Source organism: Gastrolobium bilobum, unplaced genomic scaffold (assembly GCF_033153095.1).
Source record: "Gastrolobium bilobum isolate Gb01-03AN ecotype WA unplaced genomic scaffold, APGP_CSIRO_Gbil_v1 utg25886, whole genome shotgun sequence".
NCBI classification, from domain to species: domain Eukaryota; kingdom Viridiplantae; phylum Streptophyta; class Magnoliopsida; order Fabales; family Fabaceae; genus Gastrolobium; species Gastrolobium bilobum.
The window spans coordinates 144544-164173 of record NW_026896007.1 but is presented as its reverse complement, the minus strand read 5'-3'; the positions used below and the strand labels follow the sequence as shown (position 1 = coordinate 164173).

Below are 19630 nucleotides of genomic sequence, written 5' to 3'. Positions count from 1 at the left end.
TGAACCCTCCGTCCCAGAAGACCTAGATCCAATTGTGGGCTTCTTCTCCTTGGAGCTTCTCAAAGCCCCAAACTCAAACCCTCACTTTGTTGCACAATGCCTCCACTGCTTTCTCCACTATCACTCAACACCCAAACCCTCTCTCTCTCTCTCTTTGTTGTGCAATGCCTCCACTACAGTTTCTCCAATATCACCCCAATATCTCCTTGTCATTGTCAAAACATGACTTGAGTTTAAAGAGAGAAACCAAAGAGAGGAATGAAAAATTAAAAACAAATTATTTTAGAGCAAGTTTAATAATAATTATATCAAATATATATATAATTAGTTTAGTCTGATAAAATTATTTTTCATTAAAATATTAAGTGAAAAAAATACATAAACATATGTTGTTAGTGCAAAAATGTTTAATTTAATTATGACTTGTGATATTATTGAAATAGTATAATATGAAAATAATATATAGAGGAAAGATCTTTTGACTCTGGTGTAAGATTAGTCTTACTTCTTGGATGATTTCCGTCCATCCAACTATTTTGGATCTAAACGAAAGTGACTCGAGTTCTTTAGGCATGGGGATCCTGAGTTTAATTATAAGATTCATGTCCATAAAAAATACCCTTGAAAAGAGGACATGATCAGTTTGGTTTCGATCCCTTGAAGTAGCTGTGTTGTAAGTACATTATATTGTTGACATCAGTGTCCACAATAATTCATCAGTGTCCACAATAATTCATCTCACAACAGTTACTCAACTATTTTTTCTTATCAACCATAATTTCATCTTGAAACAGTACATTCTAGGATACCCCAGAAAACTGAGATAGCAAAGTTGACAGTGGTTAAAATAATAGAGAATATTCTAGGAAAAAGGAAGATATGAAAACTTAGATAAGAATTATAGAGAAGGCAAACTTCATAAAATAGCTCAATGTGATCATACATTAGCAAATAATCTGTAACTTTTGGCATCAAGAACTATCTGTCTAACAGCTGCAACTGCTGCTATAGCTCCCACTGCAGAGAAAGCCACAGCAATAGTTGCGTTCAACCAGAAAATGGGGCTTCGCTTAGATGGCTTAAATGTCAAATTGAAGAAAATCATCGGCAAAATGAAATCAAGTGGCATAATCCCAAAAGCACCTAGAACCGAGCTTATGTCGCCAAAAAATGGAAGCATGGCTGCTATAAGGGTTGAAACAACAATAGCTAATGACCGAGAAATCAATCTGGGTATTACATTGCGGTTTGAGAATTCAGGGCTTTTTGGGTCCCCAAATGTTTGCTCCAACACTTCATTTGTGGGCTGCATGTAGACCTGCATTACAATTCAATGGTTACTTGAGATGCATTAGCTAACTAACTCTTCCAAAAGCTTGAGCTATTAGATGAAAGTAAATGATTGTTATATGTATATTTTAACATCCTTCACGCAGAGTTCTTTTGGCTTGAAGTATCCACAATGCATAAATCCATATAATTTGTGCTAAGATATTCCATATTATTTATTAAGAATTTTGTGTCAATAATCAAATTCTAGTCCACTTGTTCATAGAGTTTAATGCTATGGGAAATATATTGGGGTTTGGTGGTGATGATGGGAGTGTTAGTGTGTTACTTACCACACCAATTGCTGATAATTGTGCTATAGTGAAAATGTTGGTCATATAAACAAACCACTTGGGCAGCAAACTCATTCCATTGTCCACAAAGTTGCTTAAGATGAGGCCTTCAGATTGGTTTCCAAATGCCCAATAACCAGATATGGCTACACTAAAGAAAGTGAATATTAGTACAGCATAACAAACACATAGTCCTTTGAACATCTTCCCTTTCACAGGTGGAGCTAATGTTGCCTGCAACCAAAGAAAATGCAAGACCAAACACACAATGAAAGGAAATGAGTTATTTTTAACTACATCAAATATTTTGATGGCTTGAAGGGAACTGTTTCAGACCTGAATTTCTGGAAGTATTCCATTTCCATAAGTTGTGGCAATAATGGCAATAGCATTGAAGATTCCAAATAAGCGATTCTCTGTATCAGCTTGCAAAGAGTAATCCTTTTCTGGTCCTTTAGATGAGTCTCCTGTGGTGATATTGTTATAGTTCATATCAATAAACAATTTATTCATTTGTCAAGCATAAAGTGCAATACAAAAGAAGGGAAGTAGATTAAGCAAATACCAATACATATGGAACCAGCAGTAGCACAAGCACTATAGGCTAAGCACAGAACCAAAGACACTAGACTAATGTGCCTCAACGAGTGGAAAGATGGGATTTGAGCCAAAACCAGCATGAAGCATCCAAATATGACTATAAATTCGTAAAGCTTCATGTTCCCATTTGGGTTTGACAGCAGGTAAATTTGCTGCAGTTGAATCCATTGGAAAAATAAAAAAAGGGTAAGAACATGGTTGAGTTCAAATGTTTGTTTCTATTAATATGTGTGATAAGAAGTTCAAGATAACCTTCATGCTTTGTCCTCCCAACAGAGCACAAGCAACTACAGCACCACAACAGAGTGCGAACTGAATTGGCCCCACAAAATAACGACCCCATCGTGGACCTGCCAAGGTTAGTAATATTACATAAGTGCCATAAGCATTAACTGGCCCACACGAATTGGGCTTAGAACTTAAACATTTCCATATTCATCATCCAGTGAAGTGAAGTGAGGACATTGATGTGTTTACATGGGATCATTTGGGTTTCCCAAATACAATACATAGGTTCTGACTCTTTCCTCTGTTTGTGTGTAGTGTATGCCAATATGCATCAACTTCTTTTTAATTTGTTAGACCATCTATAAGAAGCTTTACTTATTAAATTAGTGTTATTGTCGGAACGGTTGAACTGAAACCGAATTATTAACCGGTCCGACAATTACTGTTATTAAAATCGTCTCGACTTGGCCGACCGGATCGGTTGAATCGGAAATAGGATAATTAATCGGTCATACATGTAACCAGTCAAGAACCGATCAAAAACTAGATTTAACCGGGGTTAATAGATACCGCTATTCTGATTGAACCAGTTTTTGAAAATTTTCAATAAGGCAAAAGTACTTTGCTAAAATATTTCACCGTCATTGCACTATTGGGATTTAAAATTAGCACTTACGGGAAAAGGAAGGAAATATTAACCACTAAGCCAAATTACTTTAGTTTTCATATTACTTTTATTTATAAATGTATTATACGTTTTTACATAAATTCAATTTAAGTAGTTCAATCAGTGACTTATTAATCCGTTATTTCGACCAAGTCGATGACTAGTTCGGATTTAATAACATTGATTAAATATTACAAGGCATTATCACAACTTGTTAGGAAATAAAGATTTAACAAGGGACCAAACATGTGAGATATATCTTATTTAAAGTAAATTTATTTTTAAAATTTGTGAGGAAGAATGCATATTTTTTTATTTAATTTATATTATATTAGAACTTAATTTATTAAAATAAAAAATAAATACATATTTATTTACTAAACTTTTATATATATATATATATATATATATATATATATATATATAATTAATGATTTTATTTTTACTAGAGATTTTTTTTGGCTTAATTAACATAAAAATTAGTGAATTTTATTAACTTTTTATCTTCACATTGGATATGAAAGTGTAACAACAAATTTTTTTTACCGAAAAACAAATATATATTAAGAAGCACACTGTAATGTATTGGATGTTGACGAGGGTGAGAAATGATCCCCAGTGCAAAAAAGATGAGGCACGAATAAGGAGCGACTCTTGACAGGTTTCCAGTGAAGGGATACATGAATGAATTGAATCAACACCCGAACAACATGGATCCAAAGGCTATAACTGTATAATTGAAGGATAACTTAAATGAATTAATCTGTACTACCTATATTAATAAGATGCATCTACTTTTCGATAGCCAATAACTTAAGAACTCCAAAGTCAAGCGTGCTTGACTTGAAACAATTTTGGGATGGGTGACCTCCTAAGAAGTTTCTCAGGAAGTGTGTGAGTGAGGACAAAACATGTTGAAAAGTCTTGACAGACTTTCAGTGGGAAGAGTACATGAATGAATCGAATCAACGTCCGAACGAGAGGGATCCAGAGGTTGTATAGTTAAAGGATAGCTTAAATGAATTAATATGTATTACCTATATTAACAAGATATATATATTTTTTGATAGTCCATAACTTAAGAACTTCATAATTTAACGTGTTTGACTTGAAGCAATTATTGGATAGGTGATCCTGAGAAGTTTCTCAAAAAAATATATGAATGATAATAAAATACATTAAAATATCTTGTGTTGATTTTTGCAGATAGCCATTGATCCTACAAGTGACCGAATGTAACATATAGAATTATTTCCAAAAAAAAAAAAAAAAAAACATATAGAAATATTTTTTCTAACAGATTCATAAAAAGTGGTTAGATCCCATTAATTTTTCTTTTCTCTTATTTATAACAAGACTGACTTGTATGTATCTCTCCGATAGTATGTGGTCCCGACAGTGGGGCTTCATTTTGAAATCTGCATGTATAGGTAAAGGTCAACATTCAACAACGATGCAATAAATGAGATTTCAGAATTTTCCGTTGCTTCCACGCCTCTCTCACTTTATCTGTTATCATGTAAGTTTTACTAAATTTTGATGAAAATTACAAGTTTAGAGCTAACTAGGTTTGTATATAGTTTTTTTTTTGGTAACAGGTTTTGTATATAAAATTTTACTTATTGTTTTATTAAAAAATATAATTTTACAGAGTTAATATATATAATATTATTATTAATATAAACCTGATGGTCATAATAATATTGAAGTTAAACATATATAATAGTTAAATATAATTGAATAAAATAATGAAGGTAAATAATGAAGGTAATGTTATAATTTTTTTTTTGAATATTTAATACGATTTATTATTATTATTATTTGTTGTTTCAAATTAATATTTTCAGTCCAATTTGAGTCGTTTTTTTTCCAAATACAATGACATAAAGTGGTTGATCTGGGCTATAATGTAGCTGGCTCATGCTGTTTTAAAACTTAAAATTTGTATATTTTGCAGACTAAAAAGGAATGACGCTTGTAATGCAGATGTCTCTCCTCACAAACATGGAAAATAGAAAAAGCCCTCAACTTTTTATACAGTAAAGGCGGTGCCTCTCTTCTACCAAAAAAAAAAAAGCCGAGGCGGTGCCTCTCTTTCTTTCTATCGTGAGCGTGCGCGTGGCGATGCGAGAGTCGCTGTACATGTTGGTGGGCGAATTCACATCTACTTTTATTGGTTTAATTAAATTTTAATATTCTTAAATTACTACTATTAGTTGTTTCACATATAAATCTATTATCACATCTAATAAATAACTATTATTAGATAAAATTATTATTTACTACCTTTATGACTTACAGAATATATATATATATATATATATATATATATATATATATATATATATATTTATTTATATATTATAATATTTTAAAATTATAATATTTTAAAAGTATTTTATTCAGGTGCTTTTTCCTAGGATGTTCATCAACCGATCCAAACCGATTCAAACGGTGGTGATCGAACCGAAAAATCGATAACCGAATAAATCGAAAATCGAAAAACCAAAAACTAAAAAAAATCGCAAATTTTAATTGGATTGGATCGGTTTTTGGATGGGTCGATGAAAACCGATCAAATCCAAACCGATTCAATATATTAATTCCCCTCTACTTACTTGGGTCTTTTCGCAATCATAGCTCAAAATTTTTTAAACTCAAGATCCATTAACCCATCAACTAAAACCCAAGAAAAAATCTAGTTACATCTCATCAACAAAATTTTATTTTTGTGGAGCTTCATATCTCATTGTCCAAAAAATAAAACTATATTATAATTTACTAATGCTTTTGTATTCAAATTTTTTTTTTTTACAAAGCCAATATAACAAAAGATGTTATTTGCACAATAATCATGAAATAAATTTTAGGATTTTCAAAAATCGAAAATCGATCCAATCCAAACCGAAAACCGATCTAATCCAAATCGAAAAAAATTGGATTTGATCGGATCGGATTTGAAAAAAAATCCAAAGAGAATGGATGATTATATGATCAAATCGAAGGAATTGGATTGGATGATTTTTACTTCTAAAACCGATTCAATCCAGACCGCGAACACCCCTCGTTTTCCTATTTTTACTTAAGAAATTTAAAATTTAAAATTACTAAGGTTATCTAAATATATACTAAAAAATAAAAAAATAGGTATTGCATCATTAAATAAGCAAGAGTTTTGTTTTTATAAAACAACATGATTTTTTTTCTATTTTTAAATAAATAAAATTTAATTTATCCTCTAATAAATATTAAAATGTATTTAGTTATGCTCAACATTAATTTTGCCTTTTTTGTTCAAATTCAAAGATTATGATATATGAGTTATACTTGATTTTTGTTTTATAATTAATTCACAAACACGATATTTTTGTCTTATTTTGAATTGTTATTCATAGAGTATTTGTATTTTAAATTTTGTGAATTATATTTAAAGTTAAGGAAATTAAAGGGTGGAAGATGAAAAGTTCGAAAAACTAAATGATAAAGAATTAAAAAAATTTCAATAATGAAAGAGTATATAAGGTGTTGACATTATGTTAATATATATATATATATATATATATATATGCGGAAAATACTTTCTCCTAAAAATTGTTTTCTCATATTAGTGAGAGATCGTTTTATGTGTAATATATATATATTTTTTAATTTTTTTATGGTGGGACCCATTTAAATTATGTATGTGTAGGAATTTTTGTAATTTCATGTTAATGAGAAATACAAAGACCATATATATATCAGAAAAATATTTCTATAGTTACTGTATATAAGTTATCTGCATTTACTTTCAAAATGACATCATTTTGATATTAAAATATTAAAGAATTATAATTACAAAAATTATTATAACTCTAAAAACACCTTGATTTCTGTCTCAAAACGATATCGCTTTGGGCTCAATGCAGATAACTTATCTGTATTTACTGCAGAAAAAACGAACATATATATAATTATTTCTCTGGCGCTTGATGTTTAACTAGTAATTTGATCGTTGATACTTATTTATTTATCGTATTTAATACTTTTAACCAGCTTTGTATTACCTAAATCATATTAAGTTATTAACATATTTTGACATAATTATATTTTTTTTTATCTATAAAGCTGCAGTCCTAAGGCACTTTCAGTTTAAATGGCTTAACTGGCAAATGAAATGAATGAGATGGTGAGTAACGTGTGGTACCTAAAATGTCGCGAGCCATGTCTCTGAATCGTAGCTGACGATTACCCAACTGAGCGTGGTGCTCAAGAACAAGAGACATTAAATTGTAGGAGTAGAAAGTGACAAGAGCTCCAATCACTAGGCAAAATATTCCAGCCGTCCATCCAAGGAATTTGAAAGCATATGGAAGACTTAGGAGAGGTGGACCCACAATTGATGTTGTCAAATGGTAACCACCGTGCAGCCAAGATCCTACAAAATCACATTTATAATACTATATTATATAGCCATTTTATAATTCTGCTGACAATCTACTTTTGTTTTTATCACACCCCATGTGCTCCAATTATTCAAACAAGCCAGACAAAAATTGTATCAAATTTGTACAAAAAAAACAAAAAAAATTGTATCAAATTTTCCGTCCATCAAAGTTAAAAGGGAGGACACTCGACAACGAAATGATTTATGGTGAAATCATAGAAAGCCTGCTACTAAAATTAGCACTCATGATTCTTGAAATAGGTAACAACATAAAAGGGAATAGTATTGTTAATTGAAAAATGTTATATATACAAATTTTTACCAATAACATTAAGTATGATCGGTCATACTTCAATCAAGAGTGTATGACCGGTCATACTTAATGCAATTTGTAAAAAAATTTATAAACAGATCATTTTCTTTACTAAGGGTGTGTATGACAACCCTTCTATTTCCTAGCATTATTTCTGAAAAGAAACAATTCCTTTCTATTTCTGTTCCTTGTAACAGTTTCTGAGAAAAAAAATGTGTTTGATAACATGTTCTATTTTTATTTCGAGAATGAGAATTGCGTTTCAGAACACCATAAACAATATAATAAAAAATAAATCTTATTAAATATAAAAAAAATTCGGATCATCACTTTCCTTTCCATATAGTGTGGTTGTGGTGGTGGCGGCGGCGGCGGCAGCGGTACGGCGATAGTGGTGGCAGTGACGTGGTGATGATAATGGTGGTGGTTATGACGACAGTGGCTATGGCGATGGTGGCGGTAATGGTGGCGGTAATGGTGGTGGATGTGACGACAGTGGCTGCGATAATGGTGGTTGGTGGCGGCGACAATGGTAGCGGTGGCATGGTGGTGGTGGTTGTGATGACATCATGGAGGTGGTGGTGGTGGCAGTGGCTGCGGCGGTGGTGGAAGGTGACAGTGGTGGTGGCAGTGGTGGTGGTGATGGTAGTGGAGGGGGTGGTGTAATGGTGGTGGTGGTTGGTGGAGGCGGCGATGTCGGTGGTGGCTGCAACAATGATAGTGGTGGTTGGTGATGATAGCGGTGGCGTTGTGGTGGTAGTAGTGGTGACGATGGTGGTTGAGACAGTGGCGTGATGAGGGTGATGGTGGCAGTGGAGGCAGTGGTTGCGATGATAGTGGTGGTGGTTGATGGCGGTAGTGGTGATAATGGTGGTGACAGTGACGGTGACAGTGATAGTGGTGGTAGTGGTTGCAGCGGTGGTAGTTGTAATGGTGGTGATGGTGGCATGGTGGTAGTGATGGGTAGAGGTGGTGGTGATGGTGGCGGAGCATCGTGGTGGTGGGGGGTGGGTACGACGACGGCGACGATGATGGTGGCAGTGGTCATGTTGGGATGATGATGGTGGTAGTGATGATGGTAGAGATGGAGAGTGATTAAGAGAGATAAATGTTTTTCATTTTGTGTCCGGGAACAAAAAAACAGAAATTTTTTGATTTTTTTTTTCTGTTCCCTAGCACAAAAATTAATCCGGTTCATACCGGGAACAAAAAAATAAATTGATTTTACCAAACGAGTTTTCTATCCATTTCTGTTTTCAGAAACCGAAACTATAAAAAAAATTGATTCCAAAAAGGTTGTCATGCGCACCATAAATAACCATTTCACTTAAAAAAATAACGAGTTTTTAATAATTTTATATCATATCATTTTAATATATATTTTTGTGCAAATTTTTTTTGAATTTGAAACTTGAATCAGGATCAAACTTATGATAACGTAGTAACTCAGTCTTTGATAATATAATAAATAATCATTTCACTTAAAAATTTAAATTATTAAATAACAAACTTTCAATAATTTTATATTATACTTCTTTGAATTCCTTTGTGTAATTGTGGGGTTGGTTTACATGAAGAAACATGTCCATTTTTTGATAGCTTTTTAAAAGCCTTCATCGATGCATATATTTCCTGGTCTTTCTGGTTGTTTTTGAATTACTAAGGTGATGGAAAGGGCTAACATATTCTGCAGAAGGAAAAGGTGGGATAAAAGAAAGAAACAAGGACAAGAATCACAAGTATATAATGTTCCATAAAAGAATAAACAGAGTAAGGAGACTTAAGAACTGTATTATATAAATGATCACTACTACCTTTTGATTTGAGGACAAATAGAGCGCCTGCATCAATATCTTTTTGGGGGTGAAGTTGTTGCGAAGCATTTCGATTCTCTGATGTTTCATGAGCTGCCGTTGAGGTTGGAAGCAGCGTACCCATCCTCCCTCCCCTGTACGAAGGCTCTAACAAATGACCAGAGTGAACAAAGGCATACTATATAATCTTACTTATTTTGATATCTTCAGTCAATTTTTTGAACTCCTTGTGCCTATTAATACATGGGGCAACTTGGACATGACCCAAGCCTCATTAAGAAAATAACAGAGAGAAGGGTCAGCAGGATGACCAAATTAACCTCACTAAGTGTTGATCATATGCAAATAAATACTGGAATATTATTTATAAGTAGAGGTGTAAATAGTTTGGGTTATTCTAGGCTGTACCTTAAGGAGTCAGGTCTGTGTAAAATAATTTAAGCCTAGTCTCTTAGTCTTGTATAGACTTAGATTATAAGTTTGACACGACCCATATTTAGAAAATAAAAGCTTTGACGTAGATTTGTTAGTCTGTTTAAGCCAATTAGATATTCAATAATTGAAAAAAATAATTAAAATAATATTACTTTATTATTTAAAATAGATAATATGATATAGGCAGGCCGTAACTTATATGCCTGACATATAAAAAAGCTTGTGGCTTGTTTTTAAATAGATTTTTTTTAGATTTGAGCCTTTTCTATTTGGTAGAATTTAACTTGATGTAAGTCAAAGTCTTAGCCTTTATTAAACCGGCTCACCCATTTACATACGACTTTATTAAACCGGCTCACCCATTTACATTCCTATTTACAAGGACTTCACGAAGCATGTTTGAGGGGTATAAGCAAGAGCTTCCGAGTGCTAAAGACAAAAGATTAGCCTCCTTGGTAAGAACGTGGCATATATAGTAGAAGCTTATGAAATATTTTAAATTATATGACCTTGCAAATTGTGAGAGGAATTACATTGTAAGTAATGGCAGACTTAGAAAATTATATGACAGAGGACAAAATTTATATTATTATTATTATGAGAAGACAATGTCAATTTTAGTTGAAATGATCACGGTAAAGACGTAAAAATTGCTGTTAGGAAGAACCTAATAAAATTACAGAATTATTTTAGATATAAAATTTTTTTGCTATAGTTTTTGTAAAATTTTCGTAAAATGTATTATAATTTTTTTGTCTCCAGTGACAGTGGTACAATGCACCCTCTGTTTCACTAAGGAGCCAGCTTTAGGGCCATATTATGAGGGTAAAGTAGTTGAATGAGGTTGTGTAGGAATATCTCCAAACTATCTACCAATTTTTTTTTTTGGCATTAGTAAGTAAGTTGGATGATTAGTAAAAGTCTAAAATAAAATAAAATTAAAAAAATCAAAACACAATATGTGTTTAGAATTTAAATCGAAAGGCGAAAGCAACATAAATAGAGAAAACTTGAGCTTTAACACAAACACCAACATGCTATTTTTTTTTTCTAATATTAAAACAAAAAAATCAATAATGAAAAAAATTAGTGGAACGCTTTTAGTCAAAATGATAGAGAACATTCCTTGCCAACATAGCAAGGTGTTTGTGAATAAGATGTATTTACATGTTGGTGTATTTTCATTTCCAAAATTGTATATAACTAGAAAAGTAAGACATGAAATTATTCAAATTCATATTTATGATAAAATATTTATTACTATGCACAAGCCACAAGAAACAATCATTTTCTTTCGATCTTATTATGCTGATAGATTACCACATATTAATAATATTTTCTCCAAATTTTAGGTTGGCCCGGGTCCATTCTAACTCCATGTAGGTCCATCTATAACTGCAAGTAAAGGAAGGTATAGGTATGAAAATCGTAATATATTTTTTGATATAGACCTTTTATTTTATCACTGAAATAAGAAATAAATCACATAAAAAGCTCCTATTATTTGTTAAGGATAACCAATCTTTATCGTAAAAGGTTTGAATGATAAAAAATATTTATTTGTTAATATATTTTTTATTACACAAGATAAAATTATCTCTTATGGTAAAAAAGAATAATATTATTTAAGAGTTGGGTTTTGAAAAAAATCAATGCAAGAGAGAAGTAATTTTTTTAAAATTGTCCTGCATTTTTCTTACCAAAATTCAAAATCATACCGTTCTAGGGTTGTATGATATAAATTATTTCTTTAAAAATATATTCTATAAATTAACAAAATAACATATAATAGAGTTACATATTTTTAATTATTCGAAATCTTCAAGCAAAGTTGAAAGTCAAAAAGTCAAAATAGGCCACTAGTCAAATCCCTAGTCAAAAAATACATTTTTTATTTTTAGGATATTTATATCAATAATTTTAATTAATAAATCTGGTCAATTGTGGCCAGATTCAACCGCAGTGTTAAGAATATCCGAGATGCCAACAGGAAGCCGGGGAAAGATTCTAAACTGAAGACGTATTCAATAGAAGGCTGATTAACTTAATATAAGTTAGTTGATACTGCTTATTATGTAAGTACAATGATTACAAGGCAACAACTGAAGTTGAAGGATATTGGAGTTTTTCCATCAATAAAGTTACCAAACACTTTGGTGGTGTTTGCTCGTGTGGCATGAGTTATTACAATACTATCGTGCAGACGTCAAAGATTAAAACAGGATATTTTTATTATTAAATTTTTTACTATTACTTCATTATTATTCTAATTATTATTGGATTTCAGAAAAAGTTGAATAAAGTGAAAGAAAAAAAAAATAACATTTGAATCCAATGATAATTAGAGTGATAATAGAATATAATAAAAAATTTTGGTAATAAAATATCTTATCTTTAAAACATATATAAACTACAAAAAAGAAAAGCCATCTAAAGCTAAGTCATAAAATCATGAAACTACAATGTACTAGAATTATGAAACTAGATTATTATTATTATTATTTTTGGGAGATTAGTATTTTTTATGCTGTAGAAGATAATTTTATCTCCTACACACACATAAAAATATGCAGGGCCCATGTTTTCTCGTTCTCTCTTCACATAGACCTTATATATTTTTATGTATGTGTAACAAATAATTTTATCTCCTAAAATATGAGAAATATTAATCCCTATTTTTTTTTATATGAAACTAATTTTTTTTTCAAACATCGTGGTAGTAAACAAATTCAACGAACGTGTAACATCTCAGTAAAAATGAATAAGGTAAGTAGAGATTTACAGTTCAGTTAATGATTTAATTTGTAAACGTATAAAAAACTAAAGAACTTAACATATCATTTCTTTATTAATTGTTATTTTACAGCAATGACAACTACAAAAAATAAAGGATTCTTTCTTGGCATTTTGACTATTGTTCCTCTAATTAAAGAAAAAATTATCACTGTCTCCCCATTTTTAAATTATATAAAAAATAGATTTATGGAATTCGCTCTTTTTTATATGATTGTGACAGAAATTTTTTGTTTTTGCAACAAAAACAAAAATATTAAATCCATAAATTTTTTATCTTTCCTTTAAATATAACATCAATTTGCCTTAATACGCAATTAATATACTTGAGTACATTTTGTGGGTTAAAACTGATTATATAACTGATGGATTTATACTTGACTATAGCACCTGGCCACCTGATACTCGAGTATGTCACCAATTATTCTAATACCCGCCTCTTGTACTCGAGCATATGTAGAAAGGGAAAACATCTCCTCTTGCAACTCTATAAAGCAACAATGCACGTGAATCAAGACCGAAGGTTGATGAATCCAATTCCCGCCCGCAACTCTGAAAGCCCATGCCTTTGTGCGTACCTCTCAAAACTCATACTAAAACACTCATAAACACAAGAACCGGTAAATATGACTCTGTTTGATTAGTGTTTTTATAAATAGTTTTTAAGTTTTCAGAACAAAAAAACAAAAAAACAAAAAAATTTGTTTGGTAAGACCTGTTTTGTAAAAAATGTTTTGAAAACTTTAACTGTTTTTTTTGTTTTTAGAATCAAATTTAGAGAACATATCTGAGGTGTTTTTGTTTTTTGTTTTGGTTTTTAACTTTCAAAAAAAAATAAATATAGAAAATAACTGTTTTCATAACTAGTTTACAAAACAGTTTTAAGAACAAAAAAATCAGAACACAATCAAACAGACCCTATGACTTTTCATTCATGCTTTCATCTCCAAATTGGAGGTATATTTATACAGCAATAGTATCCTAATTTTTAGGAACAACTAACTGCACATTCCACAAATATCTACTAAATAAAAACAAATCAACAAATTCTATCTAGAATCTTATACAAACAGAAATTTAAATCAGATAACAACTTCTAATTTTAACACTCCCCCTTAAGTTGGTGCATGGATATCTATCATGTCCAACTTGTCAATTACTTCCTTAAAACTTTTTCCAGAAACGGCCTTGGTCAACACATCCGCTAGCTGATCTTCAGATCTGATATAAGGAGTACTGATTATTTGTTGATCCAATTTTTTCTTGATGAAATGTCTGTCTACTTCTACATGTTTCGTTCTGTCATGCTGTACAGGGTTGTGTGCAATCTCCATGGCAGCTTTGTTATCACAATAGAGATTCATATGCTGTTTGTTTTTAAATCCCAACTCACTCAGCATGGTTTTAATCCATAATAATTCACATGTACCATAAGCCATACCTCTGAATTCTGCTTCAGCACTGGACCTGGCCACCACTTTCTGTTTCTTGCTTCTCCATGTAACAAGGTTCCCTTCCACAAATGTAAAATATCCTGAAGTGGACTGCCTAGTAGTCCTATCACTTGTCCAATCTGAATATGTATACCCTTCTATAATCTCTTTTTTATGCTTGGCAAATAAAAGACCTCTACCAGGTGACCCCTTTAGATATCTTAGAATTCGAAATACTGCTTTTAAGTGATCTTCACTAGGAGAATGCGTAAATCTACTTACTACACTCACAACATAAGCAATGTCAGGTCTAGTGTGAGAAAGATAAATTAATCTTCCTACTAACCTTTGATATAAACCAATGTCAGGTTTTGATTGATCCGGGTATATGCCAAGCTTGTGATTCATCTCCATAGGTGTGTCAGCTGGTTTACAGGCCAACATTCATATTTTTGATAAGAGGTCTAAGGTATATTTTCTTTGAGACAATACAATCCCTTATTGTGATCTAGCAACTTCAATCCCCAAAAAATATTTTAACTATCCCAGCTTCTTCATTTCAAACTCAGTGGCTAGTTGTTGTTCACGAGATTTCATTTCTTCTTCATCATCTCCAGTTAGCACCTTATCATCAACATACACTATAAGAATAGTTATTTTTCCTTTTTGATGCTTGAAAAACAGAGTGTGATCTGCATTACTTTGAACATATCCAAATTTCTTCATTGCTAGAGTCAATCTTCCAAACCATGCTTTAGGTGACTGTTTCAGTCCATATAGTGCCTTTTTCAGCTTGCAAACTGTATTTTCTTTTGAAGTTGAGAGCTTTATACCCGGTGGGATATCCATATATACTTCCTCCTCCAAGTCCCCATTTAAGAATGCATTTTTTACATCAAATTGCTTCAAGGGCCAGTCTCTATTTGCTGCCAAAGAGATCAGAATTCGGATTGAATTGAGTTTCGCTACCGGAGCAAACGTTTCTTGGTAGTCCACACCATTTTTTTGAGTGTATCCCTTTGCAACTAGTCTGGCTTTGTATTTATCTATGCTCCGGCCAGCTTTCAGTTTCACATTAAACACCCATTTGCAACCAACAACCTTCTTCCCATTTGGTAGAGAAGTTAATTCCCATGTAGAATTTTTTTGGAGTGCTGTCATTTCTGCATTTACGACCTCTTTCCATTTAGGATCATCCAAAGCTTCCTTCACACTATTCGAAATACAAACACTGGATAATTGATTAACAGTTAGAACACATGGTTCAGATAAATTTTTGTGGATATATAGTTGCTGATTGGGTATTTTGTTTTCACTTTAGGACCGGGTTCATACAGCTTTTTTGGTATTCCTTTGTTAGGTCTAAGAGATCTTCTAATCTGTGTATGAGGAGTAGGAGATAAAACATAATTGATTGGACTAGAATGTACCTCAGAGATGTCTTCGAGTTGCCTTTCAGGGAAATCCACAGGTGATGTCTCGGATATATGTGTTAGACAAGGTATTTCATTTTGAGGAAGTGCTTCTTGATCAGATTGTCTTTGAGGAGATGCTTCTTGATTCGGTTGGCAAGTTATTTCTAAGTCAGCAGTAGGTGCAAATGGTGAAGTGCAAGGTATCACTTGAGTAGCCAGCCATGTGTCTTCTTCTCTCTGCAATGGTGTAAGTGTTGTCTCCCCCTGAGAATAAGATCCTCAGACTCCCCATGAATAGTAAGGTTCAGATTCATGAAATGAGACTTCAAAGGTGACGTACATTTTGTGAGATACGAGATCAAAACATCTATAGCCTTTTTGAGAGTTGGAATACCCAACGAAGATACATTTTCTTGCACTAGGATCTAATTTATTTCGCAAAGGTTTTGAAACATGAACATAAGTAATACAACCAAAGACCCGAGGTTCAAGGTGAGAGACATGAGGAAGAGAAAAATGGGACTCAAAAACTTGAAGAGGAGTTTGAAAATTAAGAACACTAGAGGGGGTTCTATTTATTAAATATGTGGCAGAGGTAATAGCTTCTCCCCAGTATCATGGAGGAACGTTCATTTCAAACAGAGAGGCTCGAACAACTACTAACTATTGACGATTTTTCCTTTCAGACAAACCGTTTTGTTGGGGAGTGTAGGGACAAGAAGTCTGGTGTTTTATGCCGTTTGAAAGTAAGAAGTCGAAAAATAGACCATTAACGTATTCAGTGCCATTATCAGATCGAAGAGTGTGTATGGAGGACGAATACTGGTTCTGAAATCATAGCATGAAAATGTTTAAATGTAGAGAAGACATCCTTTTTTTGTTTAAGAAACGTTATCCAGACCATTTGTGTGCATTCATCAATAAATGAGACATAATAGTAAGAGTTAGAGAAGGAGTAAATTTTGGCAGGACCCCATACATCAGAGTGCACAACTTGAAAGGGAATTGAACTTTTATTCAAGCTTGGGAAAAAATAAATTTGATGGCTCTTGGCTATTTCACAAACCGAACATTGAAAATCAGAAATTGAAAGACAAGAAAATAGAATTGGAAATAACTTCTTAAGGTAACCGAATGAGAGATGTCCGAGACGCTTGTGCCAAAGCCAGATGGAGTGTTTGTTCTTGTCCTCGGTTGTAGTAGTGGAAGCTTTCACAATAGAAGCACTTGCATTTTCTGAGTCCAAGAAGTATAGTTCCCCTTGTCTAACATCATAGCCAAGAATCTCCTGGGTTTGGTTTCCTTGAAATATACAAAAGTCAGGCTAGAAAATGACTCTACAATTCAATGCATTAGTTAATTTACTCACAAAAGCAAATTAAATTCAAGAGTTAGTACTACGAGGACATGGTCAAGGGACATCCGAGGGGATATTTGAATGGAGCCTTGACCATTAATGGTGGAAGTGCCACCATTTACAGTGGAAATACGATTTGTCAGAGGGAAAAAAAGAGGAAAGGGATGCGGGATCACGAACCATGTGATCGAAAGCACCGATATCAATTATCCAGGTAGAATTCTGACAAAGTGTAGAGAAAGCAAATGACTTACCCAAAATACCTTCATAAACCGTGTTAGCAGTGGGATTACCAGAGGAAGAGTCACCGGCGGAGGTGATAGTCAAAGCCTTGTTGAGTGTTTTTCGGCGAGGGTGTTTGCTGAAGTCCCACCAATCAGGGTAGCTTATAATCTCATAGCACCAAAGCTTGGTGTGACCCGAATCACCACAGTAGGAGCATTGGAGGGGATGGGTCTTGGACGGATCTTTGCGAGGTTTTTGGGTAGGTGGTCCAGAAGAAGGGCAGGGTGAAAACGAGACTAGAGCAGTCGAATCAGAGGTTGCAGACAGTCGTCCCATAATGAGACGTTGCTGAGCTTCGCGCCTAACACACGCATAAGTGCGTTCGAGGTCCAACTTGGGGTCTTTGCGGAGGATTTCACCCCGAACGGATTCAAATTCCGGTTCCAGGCCACTGAGGAAGATATGGACTCGAAGTCTAGCCATGGCTGAGTAGATGTGAAGAACATCAACGGCAGAGCCCTCTTGCGCAATCATCCGATGGTCGATTTCCTGGAAAATTGACAGCAATTCGTTGTAGTAGACGGAAAGAAGTCTACCATGTTGTTTTGTGTTGAAAGACTTCTGATTTAGATCAAACAAACATGTCTCATATGATCCATCGTAGAAGGTTCGCATTGCAGCATCCCAAATTTCATGAGCGGATTCCAGTCGTAGAAAACATTGCATCAAGGAAGGAGACATGGATTCGATCAGCCAACTCTTCACGCGTTTGTTATCAGTTATCCAGGCTTAATATGTAGGATCTCCAACCGGTGGTTTCTTCGTAGCTCCAGTCAGGAAGCTCGATTTGTTGCGGGCTCCTATTCACATGTCTAGAAGCTGCGACCACAGAGGATAATTGGTGTCATCAAGGACCACCGTGACTGGGAATGTAGAGGTGTCATGGTGGATGACAATATTAGACGGGGTGACTGTGGTGGATGATGGGTTGGCAGTGTTGGACGATGGGGATTCAATTTGGGGATTAGAATTTTCATGTTTCATGGTGTGAGAGAAGAGAAGGTGAAGTCAAAAAAAAAAAAAGAACGGGAAGGGGAAAAAAATTTCGAAGGGGAAAAAATTTGGGTTCGGGTCTGATTCAAGGAAATGTGTGGGTCGGTCGGGTAAAAAAAAAACAAAGAAAGGAGAAAGAAAAAAATGTCCCAGGATCAGAACGAACCTGATACAATGTCAAGAACTAATTCAACCCAAAAGCTTAAGCTGTTGGGTGAGACTACATTAATGGTTTTATATATCTCAACACGCCCCTTCACACGAGAGCCCATTGGACTTGAAGGGTGGACAATGCACAGGTCCACCTACCTGTGCGAAGAAAAAAAATTCCACTAGAAAAAAGTGGAGGGCGATGAGGATCGAACTCGTGACCTCATGGTCACTGAAGCTCTGATACCATGTAAAAACTCTAATACTAAAACACTCATAAACACAATAACTGGTAAATATGACTTTTCATTCATGCTTTCATCTCCAAATTGGAGGTATATTTATACAGCAATAGTATCCTAATTTTTAGGAACAACTAACTGCACATTCCACAAATATCTACTAAATAAAAAAAAATCAACAAATCCTATCTTGAATCTTATACAAACAGAAATTTAAATCAGATAACAACTTCTAATTTTAACACTCCCCCTCAAGTTGGTGCATGGATATCTATCATGCCCAACTTGTCAATTACTTCCTTAAAACTTTTTCCAGAAACGGCCTTGGTCAACACATCCGCTAGCTGATCTCCGGATCTGATATAAGGAGTACTGATTATTTGTTGATCCAATTTTTCCTTGATGAAATGTCTGTCTACTTCTACTGTACCTGCTACTATACATATATCAGAGTAGCTCTTATGATTGAAAATCAACAAGTAAAATGTTTTTTTGTCCTTTCCTTTTTCTTATCACTTTTTCCATGAAAAAAATAATTTTCTTTTGTCCTTGGATGCTCCGTTTGACTCAAATTTGGTAAATAGAGAGTAACCTTTTTTTGCTCTTTGTCGGCCTTTGCAGTCTGCATCTGCACCTAACAAGCACGGACACACAAATTTTAAAAAAATGCGTGTTGGACACCAACATGCTTCGACATATTCTGACACGCGTCTGACACGCGATTAACATTTTGGGACACGCGGTCAATGCTCCGACACATTTCGACACGTTTTTTCAACACACAGTCAGTTTTTTCGACATGCAGTAAACGTTCCGACACTTTTTTTTAGGTCTAAATTTTATTTATTTATTTATTTTTT

At 33.5% G+C, this 19630-nt stretch overlaps 1 protein-coding gene across 1 annotated transcript; it reads right to left on the bottom strand.

Annotated features, from left to right (window-relative positions):
- Positions 1-839: 839 nt before the first annotated feature.
- LOC133297260 (GABA transporter 1-like) lies at positions 840-9853 on the bottom strand. The gene is made up of 7 exons (XM_061496374.1): positions 9668-9853; positions 7301-7531; positions 2475-2572; positions 2188-2374; positions 1959-2089; positions 1623-1856; positions 840-1318 (listed from the first exon to the last, which is right to left on the bottom strand). The coding sequence occupies exons 1-7, from the start codon at positions 9789-9791 to the stop codon at positions 938-940; spliced, it is 1386 nt and encodes a 461-aa protein (XP_061352358.1). The 5' UTR covers positions 9792-9853; the 3' UTR covers positions 840-937.
- Positions 9854-19630: the final 9777 nt, after the last annotated feature.